General features: G+C 37.1%; 1 protein-coding gene across 3 annotated transcripts in view; it reads left to right on the forward strand.

The window, feature by feature from the left end:
• Nucleotides 1–17,847, forward strand: part of LOC134142940 (ligand-dependent corepressor) — a 55,100-nt gene that overhangs the window by 34,901 nt on the left and 2,352 nt on the right. For 2 of the 3 annotated variants that reach the window (XM_062580510.1, XM_062580512.1), the window contains 3 exons: nucleotides 8,112–8,244; nucleotides 12,805–13,092; nucleotides 16,052–16,145. In XM_062580510.1, the coding sequence (XP_062436494.1) occupies nucleotides 8,112–8,244; nucleotides 12,805–13,092; nucleotides 16,052–16,145 (515 nt within the window). The remainder of the gene's footprint in view (nucleotides 1–8,111; nucleotides 8,245–12,804; nucleotides 13,093–16,051; nucleotides 16,146–17,847) is intronic. The other variant, XM_062580511.1, reaches the window with a different exon arrangement.

Below are 17,847 nucleotides of genomic sequence, written 5' to 3' on the forward strand. Positions count from 1 at the left end.
AGTGAATCGCTGAAAACTACTCTGTGCTATTGACAGTTATCATTTACATTAAAGATCCTCAGTTGGTTACCTGTTGTACTGTGTGGGGCTTTTAAATGGGCAAAAGAAAGATGCAGATGTGGTCACATCTGGTGTGCTCCATGGTGCTTTGATGTCAGTGATCTAAAGAGACAAATGTGAGATAACAAAGGCCGAGTTAGATGGTCACTATGGAGTTGCATAACCATTTCTGTCGCTTTCCGTTTCAGTAGCCAAAAATGCTTGTTTAAGCCAGTTTTCTTGCAGCTGATTATTAAACTGAGATGGCAAGGAGAGCTTTGCATGCATGCCTGTTTGCTAGGTGGCCAGATATCACCAGCTTTTTGGGGAGGGGAGTAGAGAAAGGCAGTGAACAGTCTGTTCAAATCAGACTTGTGACTCTGGATCCTATTGATGCTGCTCATGCTTGCCACTGGGTTATCTGAGGCCTCTTTGGAGCACATAAAAAATCTTGTTTTCCTCTTCCTCCTGCCCCTCCTGGTTGTGTTGTAGATTTTTATTTTTTTATTTTTTTTTTTGAGGGAGGGAGGAATGTCTCCTTTTACCACTAGTGAGCCTTTCTTCTCGTGTCCGCTAAGGGGGGGGGGGGGTGAGGTGGGAATGCTTCCTTTCCTTTATGGGTAGATCAAATTGCTGCACTCCTGACCAATGCTTATGCCATTAACCTACAATACAGTGTCAATCATCACTTTTTTTTTTTCCTCCCTCCTCTTTTGGAGGTATCTTTAAATAGTCTGGATTTAACAACATCATAATTTGAAATAAAAACCTCTGAGACTTAATTGTTTCAAAATTTTGTAATTTCATTTGGCATTTAGATTTTCAGCTGATGGACAGAATTTAATTAAGAATGGTACTGGTTTTGTTTGTGATCTCCTCCTTACAACAGCTGTAGTGATATCTTTAACTCTTCCTAAGGTGTTTCAGGCTCAAGCTTCTGTAACTATAATTTGCGTGTTCCAGTAACACAGTATGGTTGCAGTTGTACTCTGTGCCTCATCCTCTGTTGTTCAGTGTTGTGTTTCCTAGTTGTAGTTTGTTTTTCTGTTCTTGTTCATGTGCATCCCTTTCCTTAAGAGAAGTGGGCAATATGGGATGTCTTGGTTTGTGCTTGTTTAGCGGTGAGTTACAGAATTAAAAACTAATGGATACTGTAGCCGGTGGGATCAAGATGGCCAAAAACCATATAACTCTGTGTAGTTGTGGCCTCTTTTCCAGTGACTACATCTCTACCAATTCCCCTTCTGGATTAGTAGAATAATTAAGCGGTGTACTAGATTTTACCTTTGAGCAACATATATGTACTTGATTTGACAAGATAAAAACAGTAAACAATCTTTAAGTTTTTTCCTGGATTGCGTTTGTCCATATGAATGACCTGTAATTTAGTTCTGGACTCTAGGATGGAAGTTGGATGTCATGATTATTTTATTGGCAGAGCTGTTTAAGGAAAAAACCTGCACTTGCTCTCCCATCCCATTCAGTGATGTTAATTCTTGCTTTTACAAGCAGTCAGATTCAATTACTTGCATTCTTCAAAGTACAGGGAACCATCTGCTGAAGTATTCTAAAAAGATTAATTTATTTGTAGCAGTAGTTCTGGCTTGGAGGATGGAGTATACTAAGCAAATGCATGGTGGACTTTTTTTTTTTTTTTGACAGTCAAAATACAAGACAGGTTTTTGATAGAGGAGCAGAATTAAATGTCATTTGAAAGGCATGATAAAATACATAGAAAGTAGGCAGATAAAATTCCCCAGACATATTTTTGCCCATATCCACTGGGTTATATGCAATAATGTACAACTTTTAGAAATTTAAATTTCTGTCTTTCTTTCATCATATAATTTATCACTTATCACAATCATTTCAATGATCAGAGAGAGATAACTAACTATATAAAGAATGACTACTACTTATTAACACAGGTGTCTTTATACAGAAATGCACGTAAACTGATGAACATAAAAGATGAAAGAGTTCTTGAATCTAGCCATATTGTGGTGAGAGGAAATAGAGCATGCTCTGTGTTATCAAACATGATGAACTCTCACTTGGATAATCTGAAAATGTGACAACTCTCAATTCCTTATAGTCTTCATCCTTCATAAAAAAGTTAAAGACAGTGTAGTTTGCAAACTTTTTTTATATGATGTTTTTCCTTCTGAAAATTTGCAGAACAGAGAAGACCTGTGAATTTTGACAAATTGAAATTTCAAGTGTACTTAATTTCTTTTTCTTAATTATAGGTCTTAATTTTTCAGAGTGGGTGGTTAAGTAAACTAACAAAGTTATTGTTTCAAAGGGGATCTGTGGCTCCATTTAGAATATTTGCATAAAATCAGGTAGAATCTACTGCAATTTGCTCATACTTAGGGTGCAGTGCCTAGCTAAGGGTGGTGGGTTTTTTTGGGGGGGGGAAGTTGTTTGGTTAGGTTTTATTTTGGGGGGGGGAGGAGGGGAGTTGTGGGTAGGTAAGGTCAGAGGAAAGCACCAGTAATGTGTGGGCAGATAAAGGAATCTTTAAAGAAGGATGCATAGTTGTGTATATTCCTCTGTAAAAGAAAAGTCTATTGTTTAAAGTTACATAAAGCAATTTATGTGTATTAAAAAACAGGGACTAATCTCATTAATCAGAGCACAACAAGAAGGATAATACTGCTAAGCATATTAACTATTTTAGAGTTATATTTAAAGTACAAAAATAGCAAGGGAGAAAATGACTTCTAGCAGCATTTTCTGGAGTCTCAGGTTGCTGATGGCAGAAAATTGAGTCTGGTCTTTGAAGTACTATAAAATGCGCTGGATTCAGTGTCAGGATCTCTAACAATTTTTTTTCTTTTTTTAGATTATGAAGAAGTATGGTAGGGTACAGCATGTGAACCTTTGAAGGAGTCATTTCAGAGTACCTTTGAATTTTTAAAATGTTTAGGATATTTTAAAGGCTTGTAATTCCTTTAAACAAACAAGCAACGTAAAAGTAGTATCATGCCATTACTTCATTATGATAAGTCATAACAGCACACTCTGAATCTGGTATTCTTTCACTATGAAGGAACATAAACAATGAAAAATGAACTGTGGTAAGTGTCTGAATAATTCTGAGAAGCTACTGCTATCATTTAAAGCGTTAACTCCCAGACTAATTTAAGATGGAGAAAGAAATATCTGAAAATGAGTTGAAGTTGCAGAACTCTTATGACTTTGATGGATTTAAAATGTGTTTAAACTGTGTACAATGATCTTAAGTGTGCTGGAAGATGCTTTAAAACATTTTTAATGGATTTCATCATGTAAAAAAAAAACTCCAGCATTTAGACTGTCAATTTTGTATTGGATGATTTTAAAATAATTTGATATGGAGGTTAAAACCTGAAGAGGCAGTTTGTGATAATCTCCAGTTATGTTCAGTAGTAATGCTGGGTAACAGTTTTGCTTATGCATAAATATGAATGTAAGCCTAATGTCTTTCCATTGATTTTGACTTTTTTTTTTTTCCTCTAGCATAGGTAATTATATTCAGTAATTGTGGATCAGTTAAGAACTATTTTGAATGTGATAACCAAGATGACTGATGTCAGATTTAATAAGGAAATAATGTAATTTCCTAAATACAAAAACTACATGTTCAGCTGGGAAGGGTTTCAGGTTAATCAAAGGGAATGCTCAGAAGTGAAAATGATCTTGATATGTTAGAGAAACTGTATAGAAGAGAGAAAAAATGTTTTATCACATCATGAGCTAAAGATGCCTGAAAGGTGATAGCATCACAAAAGTAGTAAGCTCTTTTGGGGATATTTTGAGAGAGATGTTTGTTTAATCTATGGAGAGGGAGTTATACTTCTCCCTGAATGCTGGTGAAGCCTTAGCTGGATGCATCTTAAAAAAAAAAAAAAAAAAAGGAACAAACTGGATAGCATTGAAATAACAAGAATGACTAGGTGTGTTCTGGATTTCTTTAAGATAGACTAAAGGATTTGGGCTGATCTAGCCTTGAAGGTAGGAGGAAGAGAATGGAAAAAGACAAGCAACGTGTCTCTGGTGTCTGCACAGCTTGTCTGCAGAAAATACTAGTATTACTCTGAACTATTCTCCTTTATATTTTTTCTCCTAATAGATTATTCTCCTTTCCATTGGCTAAAAGCTAAAAAGAGTGTATAATCTTAAGAAATTTAAGTGTTGGAGGATACAACCTAGGGGTGCCAAAATGCTCCTTTCCTACTCGTGGTTCCCGGTCTTGCCTGGCAGTGGGGAGCGGAGGCTGGCCTGTATTGCTAGGATCTGGGCTGGCTTGTCAGCTGGAGGTGCTGCCTCCCATTTTTCCAAGCAGATAGGGGTTAGCTTGTGCCACGCCACTTTACAGGTACTTTCTGCTCCATCTTCGTGGAGCCTGAACTGGAAGCTGCTGTTACCATATCTGTATGAAGACATCCTGCATCATACCTTTCTCTGCATGCCTGTGACTTTGTGTTTAGAGCTACTGTATCAATGTTGCTTATGAGGAGGCTCTCAAAATGAGGATCCAGCCCTGCAGGTGATGAGGCCAGGCTGTCCAGGATCAGCTGGTCTCTCAAGGTTGTGCATTGACCTTGTATTTTTAAGATTTGGGCCCTGTATTTTTAAGATTCTTTGACTTAATTATATTGTTGTGCTGTGTATCCTGATACACAAAAAGTTCTTTGATCCTTTTGGATTCTGCACAGATGACTCCAAGAAGCTTTTCCTGAAGCGTTATTGTTCAATCCAGGGGTACCAAATGCTCAGTGAAGGAATTAGAGTGATGCTTTGGGAGTTTCTTCGTATGTGAAGAGAAGTGCAAGGGGAAGAGAAAAAAATGATGTGCTATAAATAGCATGTAAAAATAACTGACTTTTTCAGGATATTTCTAACCAGCAACAATGCTATCTAAGTATTAATAACGATTTCTGGTTCCTATTACTTGCATATTGAGATTGAAGACCATGATATGACTCAGTACTGTAGAGTGAGAGGATAAGACTGAAAGTAGTAGATCCAAAAATGGTCACTGGGAAGAAATGGTAAAAAGTAAGAAACTTTTTGAGGTAGACTCTGAATAACAGTCACAATCAAATATGTACTCTGAAAACTTGTTAACTTTCCCTCTAGGGGTGAACTAGCTGCAGAGACTGCTGAAATAATTGTGACACAATAAGAAAATAAAGAAATGCAAAAATAGTTAAAGCAGAAATTTTTCCAGTATGTTTGTCTCATCTAGTCAGTGTTGTACTAAAGATGTCAGAAAACAGCTGAAGATTTCTATTTTTTTTTCCCATGAATAAGATTAAATCTGTCTTTTTTATGTAACCGTGTTTCTTCACACTTTGAAAATGGACACTGATAAAGGTTCATGCAAGTAAAGATAAGTGTGCTCCTTAGTTTGAGGGGTAAGAACTGAGTACTGTCCGTCCTTCCCTCTTCCATGCTTTCCCTGAATGTAGATCAAATGATCCTTTATTCAGATGCTCACCAGTGTAAACCGTTCTAGTTTTGTCTTCCTGATCCCATTTTCATCTCCCCCTGCCCTGCCCCATGTAAAAAATACGCTTTAGTAAAATGGTGTTAGCCTAGGTAAACTAAATTGTAGTCTTCATACATTACACTTAAATGAGTTCAGTGGCAGCATGCCTCGCCACAAACAAGCATACTCTACGTGATTCATTTAGCGGAGTCACTAAGCGGTGATTCTTGCTATATAATGTCTTAGTTGCTAAAATTACTAGGAAAGGTTTAAATATGTTACCTTGGGGACAGGGGTTACTGTTGTTTTAGGCTTCTTCAGTAGTTAGAATCTGTCAGAGGACAAAATGTCAGATCAGATCAAAGGGATGATACTTCCTTTAATCCTGGATTCTGCTTGTCCTTTGAATGGAAAGTACGCTTTTTGCCATGGCTTGTGGGATATTAGCCAGGGGATGCTAATTAAATTTAATAGATCTTACCCAGCCAAATCTCTGCACGTAAAATGCAGAGCTTCCTCTTAAAGTGAAACTTACAGCATTTTGTCTTTAGGTGCTTGGGTGTTCTGGTGTCTTGCTGTTTTTGTTGTGCCCAGATTAGTTATCTTCTTTTTATGGAAACTGATAAGCAGGGTTTGCAATAATCCTGAATATATTTGAAAGATCACTCAGCTATGATAATCTTGATTCAGGATGGCAGTTAATAACCAAGGTGGGTCTTGCGTTAAATTTTGTCGGGTACAAAAGCAGTTTCAAAAGAGAATGCCAGTATGTTCTGGAAGATTTACTTAAAGAATAACTCTTACAAAGATGTTAGGCTTATTTTCCACATATACTTTCACTGTTAAATCCTATACTGACACTTGCATATTTAAGTCTTAAATTCAGTTATAATTTTGTGATGTGTTTGTAGAATGCCAGTGTGGCCCAGAAACACTGATGGTGCAGGAGTATTTGGTACAGAAGTAAACTCTCTGACTGTAGTTAACCAGAGACCATATTCTTTAAAAGAATATCTCAGAAGCATCGCTCTCTCCTTTGAGAGCCAATGGGTTTGAGAGCACGCTTGAAATCTATCTGATATGAGAAAAGCTAAAGTAATTGTGTCTTTTACAACTTTACTTCCTCAAAATCTTACCTTTCTTAGAAAAACATCTTGTTTTATTCACCTGTTATCTCTGATTACACAGTTCTCTCTCTCTCTCTCTCTCTCTCTCTCTCTCTCTCTCTCTCTCTCTCTCTTATTTTTTTTTTTTTAAGGATAAACCACTACTTTGTATCCTGTCTGAGATAGTATCACCCCCTTGCTTTTGATGATGAAAACTTCTGGAAACTGTCAAACTAGAAATCTTACAATCAGAGGCCCTATTGTATGGGCCAGAGTTCACAGCATTTCTTATTACCTTTTGCACATGGTTTGATTGCTGTGTTCATTAGCTTGCTATATGCTAGTTATGGAACTTCATTTCATTAAATCTCTTGAGGTTGTCCAACCTCGAGAATGATTTCTTCTTTTGCATTTATCGTGAATAATAAATGAATTGCAAATTTTGTTTCCTTCCATTTTTGCCTCATCACAATAGTGACCTGAAATTGGCTTGTACATTGGAGACCAAAAAAAAAAGCCAAAGATAGCCTAGATATTATGGTGACTGATACTATGTAAAGTTTAACAAAACAAAACACTCCCTAAACTCAGAGAGTGGTTTTGTATGCACTCCTGCAGTAGGTAAATATAAGTAATTTTAATAATTACTTAAAAGGAAAGTGGGAAGAAAAGGGCCAGGAGGGGCATTATTTTTATTTTCTGGAGTGGGTACAAGACATTGAAGTAGAGGGGGGGGAAAGAGAGAGAAAAGGAGAAAAGTGATTTCAAGCATTTAGATTTTGTATTTTTGTAACCAGAATCTTCTAGTTCTTGAGTTGTATTTAAAATGTGTAGCTTATTCAAGCATCTTGCATAATTTAATTTTCCTAGCTAAAACACTGTTTTTGAAATATTTGTGAGATAAGAGTTGCTTCAGTTGAGCTGTAAGAGAAATAATAGACTTTAATTCATCACAAGTGTTGCAGGTAGTGAACCTAAAGGTGTTTTTTTTTTGTTTTTTTTTTTTTTTGTTTTTTTTTTTCATTTAAAAGCAGCTGCTACTAAGACTTTTGACTAAGGACCTGCTCGTTACTAATGTCTAGTCATTTGTTGCTTAATTTACCTGAAAATTGTATAGAGTAAGTGGAATTTTCCTTGTATTTTGTTCTCAGGAGTTATTTCTTGTAGAACTAAAAGTACTAGCTGAAGAGCAAGTTTTAAGAATCAGGGTTGTGGCCAAAATGCAAGGTGAAATATCTGAATCATTTCCTTTATGGTAGACTCTTGTTTCCCATACTGCTGTCAAATCTTTTAGTCTATTACATTTATGACAACAAAATGGGGCAACATACAATGTACTGGAGAGGCCAAAAATTCAAGTTACAATTTAAATAGATCTAACTCTATGCTGAGTGTCTGACAAAGTTTTGAATATATTAGAATATTTAATGGCTAGGACTCTAATTTTGCAGGCAGAAACAACTCACAAATATTAAATATCTTTACAGGAACACTTAGTCAGTCTGGATGAGCCAGCCTCGGAAGCTGGACAAGAAGCTCTGCTTAGACAAGAGCAAGCAAAAATCATTCGGTTTGAGAGGCAAGCGGAAGAGTTCCTCAATGCAGTCTTTTACAGAAAAGGTTGGTTTTAATGGGAAGAGGAGGAGGGAAATGGTCTTACTGGTCTTTTTTGCATGCCATGCAAATACCTCAAAGATGAGATGTTCAAGTTGTCATTCTGTGTTCAGTATTTTTCAGTTATATTGCATATTTATCAAGAATTTCAATTCACTTGCAGATAGTGTATCAGTACAACAGTGTGGGCTTGGGAGAGAGGAGGAGAGTGCATCATATTTAACCCTAAAACAAAACTCTTCATGAGAACACTGATGCTTTTATAATTTTAGAGGGATTACTCAATTCTTCCCAGCAGAACTGTTCCTCTGAAGCCAATGGTTAGGTGAGTGGGCTGTCTGGAGGAAGGGGAGAGCAGTGGTGGTGGTGTGATATGGCGAGTATTTTGTTTTGGTTGATTGGTGGGTTTTGTTGTTGTTGTTTTTTAATGGTGTCTATTCTAATGCAGTTTTTCCTTAAAGGTCAGCAGTCTTCTCTTTCTGACTATGGTCTGTAGTGATTTTTTTTCCCCCCTCCTCATAATCCACAGTATAAAATACTACTGGAATAGTGCTATACATAGGAAATACGAAAAGTGATCAGCAAAAGAATTGGAAAATTTGTACTGTAGAATATACAGAGAACTGCAATAATAGCTAAATGATAGAAAATCTTGTGAATCTCTGCTGGACAGTTGTGCAAGTTAAACTGTACTCTTAAGAAGACACAAAACTCATTTCTCTGTATTCTACCAATCTGAGAAACAGCAATCCAGAGGTTGCTTCCAAATGCATCCTGAATGACAGCATGTAGTACTTATCAGCCTAACCCATGTGTGAGGAAAATCTGCCAAATCAGTAATTCCAACCTGTCTGTGGGGGCACAATGCAAGGCTTCAGTTTAACAAATTAGAAATTACTATAGCTAGTCCTCAGCCCATCCTTGCAGTGACCGAAATATTTAAAGGTGTTCTAAGTAGATAACAGTATTTTAGCCTTTCTTTTATGACTTAAATGAATAAATACAAACTATACATAGTGATGTATTGCATAAAGCATGTAGGATGGTATGAAGGATAGTTACTGCATTACTACAGATAGTTCAGATAATTCTTTTATTCCAGGTCTCCCTTTTCAGGGGCTTTTTTTCTTTAAAGTTGAGGTTGTCTTTTGTTTTTTCAGTTTATCTCCTTCTCTCTTTAAATCCAGGAGTGATTTAAGAAAATAAAAATATAGAAAAAATATACAGAACACTTTTCCATATTTTCTGATGGAAAAATCGCTGCGTTTTCATCACCTACAATTTTTTTTTAATGCCTTATCCATTTAACGTTGAATTTAAATTTTCACGTGTGATTCTTATGTATGTCTCTAGAGAATTGAGTACTTTCCTAATTTTGAGGGGGAAAAAGATTGGCAGATATTATAATGTGCTAATAATGGATTTAACACTCTGTCCGTGGTCAGATGCACTCAAATACATAGAATGGGGATAATGAAATCACTTTGGACAACTATGAATCATTGGGTGGTGTTTTTCTTTCCTTTTTTTTTTTTTTTTATATGCATTTTCTTTCGTTCCTCCAGCAAAGCTGTGCTTAGCGCAAGAGTAATATAAGGGAGGATAAAGAGCCTGGAAGGCTGTATTTAGTTTATTCAAAGGGTTATTCCAACTGGCGATTGCCGTAAGATCCCCAGACGCTGTCATGCCAAAGAGGACACAAAGCACGACCAATATTCTGAAGCTTCTATGTTGCCCAGAGAGACTTGGCTCTCCTGGCTTCATGCCAGTGATCAGTTCTTTTTCTTTCTATCCTTACTGCCAGTAACATTTGAGACTGCTATTTTGTAGCTCAAGCAGATCAGAGAAAATGCATCTGTTCACAGAACATCTGCCTGTTGCAGGTCAAGCGCATGCACTCATGTACTTACCATAAATAGATAATTAACAATATCAGCAAACTTTGTAAACAGGTTTGCCACAAATTAATCGTGCCTACTTTTCTTTCCGCTTTTTGCGTACGGTGCTCAGATTCAGTAATGCTTCTATCAAATATTCATACTTTCAAGTGAAAGCAGAGTGGTAGTATCCAGTTCTCTGATACTGTCACCTTGTGGCAGGATAGGACCCTCTTATGATGTTTTAATGAAACCATATCTTTTTTGGTTGTTATTGCCCTTCTAGGGTTTGTGAATAGATAAAATACATAAAGGATATTAAGGTTTAAAGCTCACGTGTGCTATTTTATATATATATATATATATATATATATATATAGCTCATAAAGTTTGCTGTATTTTTCTTCTATGATATCATCTCTGTTTTAGTTAAATTATTTTTGCAAATAAATAGACAAGCAAAGTCAAAACAAACACCTAGTTGACTTGAAGTGGTGCTGCAGAGTCACCAGCAAGTATTATGCACTTGCTTTTGAACACCTTTAATCCTTAGCATTTAAAATTAATGCTTTATATTAAGCAAGAAGTCTTTAACATGCTGGGAAACTACTCTTCTACTTGAAAATTCAGTTGTGTAGTGAATTTGTCTTGAGCAGCTCTGGAAAAAGCTCTCAGTAGTTGCTCTGTGCTCTATCTTTAAAGTTAGAGATCACAGAGGTTTATGGCTGTGGGTATATATGATATTTTCTTTCTGAATTTAGAAATATGTCCAGCCATTAGCATCATCTGCAGTGCACATTCACATGTGTAATTCAATATTCAGTAAAGGCCAGTAAAGGCACAGAAAAAGCATGACTCTTCTTCAGAAAACATAGTTACCAAGGAGCTCTGCATTCCTCTCAGCACCATGTGTACACGTTACTGGCCCGTGTCAAATAGTTAGCAGCAGTGGGAGAAGGCCATTGGTTTGTGCCTCAGAACTTAGTTCTCTGGGCTTTCTTTGTGCCATTCGCATGTTCTTCGATAGGCTCTAGCAGAGAGCTTAGAAAAGAGAAGAAATCTCATCCTAGCTGAAAAAAAGCCTTCTTGCTTCTTCTCTGTTATGGCTTGTGCCCTCATGGACTATTTGAGAAGAAACTGGGAATATGAGCCATACTTAAACTTAACGTATGGCTCATCTCTTGGGGATTACTTAAAATTTTGGTGTGCCATGTGCTTAACAACAACAAAACATCCTGCAGATTTTACAGGAAAATGATTAAGTATTTACATAAACCTCTCAGAATTTACAGCTACTATACTAATATAAGATTGCACATGGTGATTTTATAAGGTTTTAGATTTAGAAAGCTGTACTTCACAGGAAGGAAGTTGGATTTGATGTGTATTTATTTGGAGCTCAATACAACTACTCATCAAGAAACATAGTAACTGCTTACTGCTGCTTTCTGGTTTGAAGGTTTGAGCATGGAGCTGCCCACATGTCAGTCATCTTTTACAGATACCTCTAAAGCAGATTTGTCCCATTGATCTTTATTTTTGTTGAAAGTGGCAGTAAAAGGCAAATCTGGCACTGAAGTGTCCCACAAATGGTTTTCTAATACTTCTAATAGTTCAATCTTGATAATCTTACCTTTTACCTTTCAGCGTGGCCAATTTTTTTTTCTTGGAAGAAGAAGTAAACTTTTTGCTGTTCCTTCTGGAGAGCTGTTTTGAAAGTTTTACTTGGTCTTCTGCTGCACAATTTTCTTTGAATCTTTCTCCAGAAATAGAAAATGAAGCCTTTACAGCCATTTCTGGAGCCTTTCTGATTTGTTACCTGGTTTGGCCAAAGAACATAAAGCAGTGTTTGAGATGGAGTGGCAGGTCTTGGCTTCTGTGGTTCAGGAATGGTGTCAGATTTGCTCTCACATCATGAATCACAGCTTGTGTAAAGCAGTGATATGTATTTTTTTGTTGGCCATATCCTTATATCCTTTGTGTTTATACCCTATTATAAATAAACTGGTTCCATTTCACATTTCTTACTGTAAGGTTTAGTAACTATTTTAGAAGTAGAACTTTCAATTTGGCACCTCTTGGGTTTTTTTTATATATCAAAGTTCTTAGTAGTATTTGATGCTCCGTTGATCATAATGATAGAATTGGCAAAAGGAATAGATAGAATGGGATGGAAGATACTTGAACCTTTTAAGGTAAAATATTTTGAAGTGTGTAGATCAGAACTATTGAGCTTTATTTCCAGGTAATTTTGTAGGGCACTGTGCCAACTATTCCTCTTCTCCTTCCTCTTCCCACCCCCCCACCCCGATAATTGCAGGTAAGTTATTCAGTTCTTCTGTGAATAACCTGTTCTACTCTTTTTGTTATGAATTTCTTTTGCTTGGTACTTTTCTTCTTGGGTCTAGCTCACCTTTACATTTCCAGTCCTTATAAAGGTCTAGTTAGAGATACTTGAAGCAAAGTATGAAGTTGCATGTTTTACATAGGAAATCCTTATTTTGGGGAGGTTATATTAGCATTAGTAATGCTTTCTTGTTCAGGTATCCTGAGACTATAGTACATCTTCTATGGAAACTATTTTGTCTGGCTTTTTTTGCTTCTGGATTTTTTAAAATAAATAATGATTTAATATAAAAGCTGTTTTACTTGAAGTGCATCCTTAAAAAAAAATCTCTACTGTTTGCAGACAGTCCTAGGGTCTCTGACCCCAATATTCCCCTAGTGGCCCGTGAGATCATGCAGCGAATGATCCGACAGTTTGCTGCTGAATATACCTCAAAAAATAGCTCTACTCAGGACTCCAGCCAGCCCAATAGCACAAAGAACCAAAGCCTGCTGAAAGCATCTCTGGTCGCCTCCTCTCCCACGGCTGCAACTGCTCAGAACCCTGTGCTCAGCAAACTTCTCATGGCTGACCAAGACTCACCTCTGGACCTTACTGTCAGAAAGTCTCAGTCAGAACCTAGTGAACAAGGTAGGACTGTTACCAGTGTCTTACATCCTATTGCGATCCACTAGTGGCATTCTTGCTTGTCATGAAGACAGACAATTCAGAGTTTGCACCTCTACCTAAAATATGAAGTGGAAAAGAAGTAGATACCATTACAGGAAAATGATGTCTAGTTTGATATGGCTGGTAGAGAAGAGACTTGTTGAAAGAATGTAGGCTCATAGGCATGAGTCTTTTTCTGAAGAAGGGCAAAAGGGCTGGACGCGCTCCAAACTCTGGAGACAAGTGTGCTGTTGCTACTGGGAGCTGCAAGAAATAGTCTGCTAAATAGACTGAATACTTGCTGATAAGGCAAGATCACATGGTCCTGAAAATTATAATGTTGTCTGTTGTTCTGATGATCAATATATAGTGTGACTGAAGGACTGATTGATTGATTTTTCTTTCTGATCATCATATGAAAACAGTATCTTTAAAATACTAATTCTGTGACTGCCTGGTGAGGCTGGAAAAAAATGTGATACAATAGCTTCCTTGTTTATGTATTTACAAGAAACATCTCTTTTCTACCTTAAAAATAGACTTGTTCTACAGAGCACAGATGAATAACTTGTAACAGTGTTGCAGGGCTCATTTTAAATGGGAAACCTTGCTTTCTATCAAAAATGTTTTTAATAGGCAAATTCTGCAAGAGATTATGGTATGTGAATGTTTTCTCTTTCCGAAAGTGTGGAATAGACGTTATCATCAGAGTATCTTACTGACAGGGTTAAAATTAGCCCTTTTACCCTTCTTTAGAAATGCGTTACTAAATGCCTGGAATCATTCTATCAAATACAAGGTAGGCTGTTCATCCTCAAGTAGAAAAGGTGCTTAAAAAAGAAAAAAAGAAAAGCCTTGTGCTATCTAATGTAGTATTGTGGGTATCTTTTTATTCTTTGTTATGTTATGGAGTCTTTTGTAAGAAGGTTGATTTTTGTGTGTCCAACGATATACAGCTTGGACATATGGAATGTTATCATTCATATGACTTATTGAAAATTGTCTTATCACTTTAGTTAAAATATTGCAAGGAAAGTTGTATGGCATGACTTTTTCTTAAAGAAGACCTATACATTTTTTTTAGCTGATACTTTTCTTTGTAGCTAATTTTATAATAGATAGAATTAATTAGTGTCTTTTACATCTGTATTTATAATGGTCAAAACAGTTTAACATTCATGAAGCTCTTCCCTAAAAGAGGAGAGAGCGAGAGAGAGAGGCAAGGTTATTTTTTGGGGGTTTTTTTGGTTGGTTGGGTTTTTTTTTGTTTTGTTTGGTTTTTTTAAATGAGAGAACTGAGTGCTGAGAGAGAAAGCATGTATTTGTAGATGTTTAGAATGAGGATGAATTGTTCTTAGTTACCAACCTTATGAAAAAGCTTCAAGATAATTTATAATGTTCATAGTACTTGTTAGGGCATTAGAGCATGCGCATATTAACGTATGCAGTAATCCGTTAGCTGATGTATCTTATTTCAATTTATATTAACGTAACTAGGCAGGGATCTTGCCATACTTAATAAGCAATTTAAGAGGGTGTCCTGGAAGAGTTCCAGTGGGACTTTCTGGTGTATTTCTGTTCTAGAGGGTTGAGGGGAAACAATCTCCATGGGGAGTGAAGCTGGGTCCATCTTGACCTCAAAGACTCCTAGGTTTTGATGACCCTTCTGAGGGAGGAAGCCCAGATGAAGCTTCTTTGGAAGCAGTCTGTGCTATTTAGCGCATCCTCTGGAAAAGGAGGAGCTACTTGAATGAGTTACTGTATCCTGTGCCTGGGTAGCACCCTGCTCAAAAGGAAGCATGAAGTCTCTGCTTAAGTTTGGGTTATGGTGTATTTCTCAAATGCGGTGGATGGAACAGCTTTCTGTAAGCGGTTAGTTTTAGCTCACTCTTTGTCAACTTGTTTTTTCTCTACATGTCAAATGAGAACTTTAAGCAATCTGAAAGGCATCTTATATTGTTTGCGTGTTTGGTAGCGTTTACCTGAGTTAAACAGAATGAGCAAGTAGCTCTGAAATGTCTATAGTTTATGTTGCCAACAGGTTTCATTTATCTTTGCCTCATAAATTGCTTGTTTCGAAGTTTCCAGGAATTTCAGATGGCTGTGCTGCTTCTATGGCAATGGTGCCCTTATTAAAATGACCAGAATTTCAAGTTGTTTCAGTGAGATAGAAGTAAGGCTTTCCTAGCAAAAAGCTCTCCCTTTTTTTGTTGTCTAGAAACACCCAGTTTACGTAAGCTGTTACAGGGGGAGCCTAGGCTGATATGAGGAAGTGCCAGTAGTGTGTGTCCGGGGGAGAATGGAAGAAGCAGACTAGTAGGAAAAACACGTTGGTATATGGAAGAAGAGAGAGAGTCAAAGTGACAGGATGGAGAGGGGAAAGGTAACAGCTTTGCCGGTAAGGGCCTGTCAGAGATGTGGAGAAAATGATGAAGATAGCTGCTGGGTATGGTGCTTGACTCTGTGTGTGTGTGCCTGTGTGTGCTTTCACTTGAAAGAAAATTTTAAATATGACATACTAACGCTTCCTCCATGAATTTGGATCAAGAATTTTTCAAATACTGGCTTAACCTTCCTCCCCCCCCCCCCCCCCCCCGAAATCTCAGGAATTTGGAGTGTGTCTCATTTTGGGACCTCTGAGGATTAGTTACGTTATAGCCTACGTTTTATCCTGAACTATCATTTGTACTCTCTGACTCTTGTAACAGAGGCGTGCTTTTAACTTTGCCAAATTTATTTGAGACTCTTCAGGACTACATTGAAGCCATTTGTAACCAAATTGTGAATAAATCCCAAGCTTGTTTTGTTTTATTTTTTAATTAAAAAGAAGATCCATGTGCTGAATATATTATTTTTTATCCCCAAAAGGTTTGTTTTATCAGGGGAGAACATGGCTGATCCTGTTTCTTCACATGCTCAAGTTATTCTTTTATCTCTATAGACGGAGTGCTTGATTTATCCACTAAGAAGAGTCCTTGTGCCGGCAGCACCTCTCTGAGTCATTCTCCAGGGTGCTCCAGTACTCCAGGGAATGGGTAAGAGAGAGCAACTTACTATGACCTTTTAAATTGTTTTTTTTACTAAACTTGTATTGTCTACCTCCTGTTAACTTTAACTGATTTTTGGTTTTAACCCTTTGGAGTAATGTGTATTTCAACTTGGACTTTTGGCAAATACCTTCATCCCACCTGCCAAATAAGAGTTGTTGCAAGCTGAGGGAGGCTTAAGTTGAAGTTAAGAAGTCTAGTATCTATTACTTTGGCCAATTTAGTACTTGCCAAAAGATCTTTCCAGTATCTGCTTCTTGGATTCAGTGCTAAGTGATGTCTGTGGAGATGGGAGTTCAGGCAGTTAAACATATGAAGAACTTTGCAGTATAATTTGATTAATTTGATTTCTTTCCTTAGGGGAAGGTTAACTAACCAAAATTTTCTATTTTGGGGATAGCAATGACTTGAGTGATAAACCAAGAAGAATTAAACCTAATTCACTGCATGATCTTTGTTAATATTTCCTAGCAAAAGTCACATCTTACAAAAAGAAAAGGGGGGAAGTCTGATAGTTCAGAAAACTTTAAATACAGCTTCTTGGGTTTGTGATTGTATTGTAGCACTGAAGAAGTTTAAAAGACTGTAAAATATATGGTATACTACTCTTGCCTTAATTAGTTCAAGGTATGAAAGAATGTTCTACCAAAAGATTACTTCTAGTTTTCCTGATTTTAATGGTTATAGCTTACATATGCTTAGCAACCCTTGACTCTTAGCTAGAATTGGGGTAATGGTACTGGAGAGGCTGGCTGGGAATAAGAGGAATTTTGGGTGCTGATGAAAGAATTTCAGTTTGAAGCTACTATGAACAAGTAATCTTTTTAGTGAAGTACAGAAAGAGTACATGGATTAAATTATCATTTAATCGTTGGATCTAGCCTAACAATAGCCTCTGAGAACTTTTTTTAAAATAATGCCATCCCAGGCATGCACACCCACCCACTCCCCCCATACTGCTAGCAACTTCTTAGTGTCTTCAGAAAAATACTAATATCTCAATCTTCCTCTTCAAGATTACGTTTCCCTCTTAATATTTCTAGTAATAAAATGCTTCAGTCCTTGCTTAACATTCAGTCTTAGTCCTTTTAAAAAAAATACTTTAACATACAACTTCCCTACCAGCTCTTCTCTTTCAATTCAGAAAAGATTACTTTGAGCTTTATTTTCTTATGAAGACAGTAGAAGCCGCCGAGGCTGTGTAGTCTTTGTACTTTGTTTGTGTATCAAGTGAGGGTCAAAGTCCAACACATGGGGAGGACAGGGCCAGCATCTAGCACTGTCTTGATTAGCTCTGTGGGTCAAGAGAAGATATTGCATACTGGCACCTGTAGTTACCTGTGCAGGTGTGTGGTCAATGAGGGTGACGGCAGTCTGTTCAGCATCAAGGAAGTTGGGGTGATCCTGTCTCCTAGTTAGCTGCCAGTGTGACCTTTGTTTAGGTGCGGAAACACTGGTGCACCCTCTGATGCTAGTACGTGCTGTAGAAGAGGTGGACAATGCACGTTATTTGAGAGAGTTACCTGAAACAGCTATCTTATTCATTTCTTTTGGACTTTGTTCCGAATCCACGTTGACTCGTTACCCACTTCAACTAAGACCTATCAAATCCTGGAGGAGAGTTACCAGCATATGTATTAAGCACTGTGTGTGTTACATGTTACATGTCAGGTCCTTTCAGTGGATACGT

This window comes from Rhea pennata, chromosome 7, assembly GCF_028389875.1.
Source record: "Rhea pennata isolate bPtePen1 chromosome 7, bPtePen1.pri, whole genome shotgun sequence".
Classification (NCBI taxonomy): domain Eukaryota; kingdom Metazoa; phylum Chordata; class Aves; order Rheiformes; family Rheidae; genus Rhea; species Rhea pennata.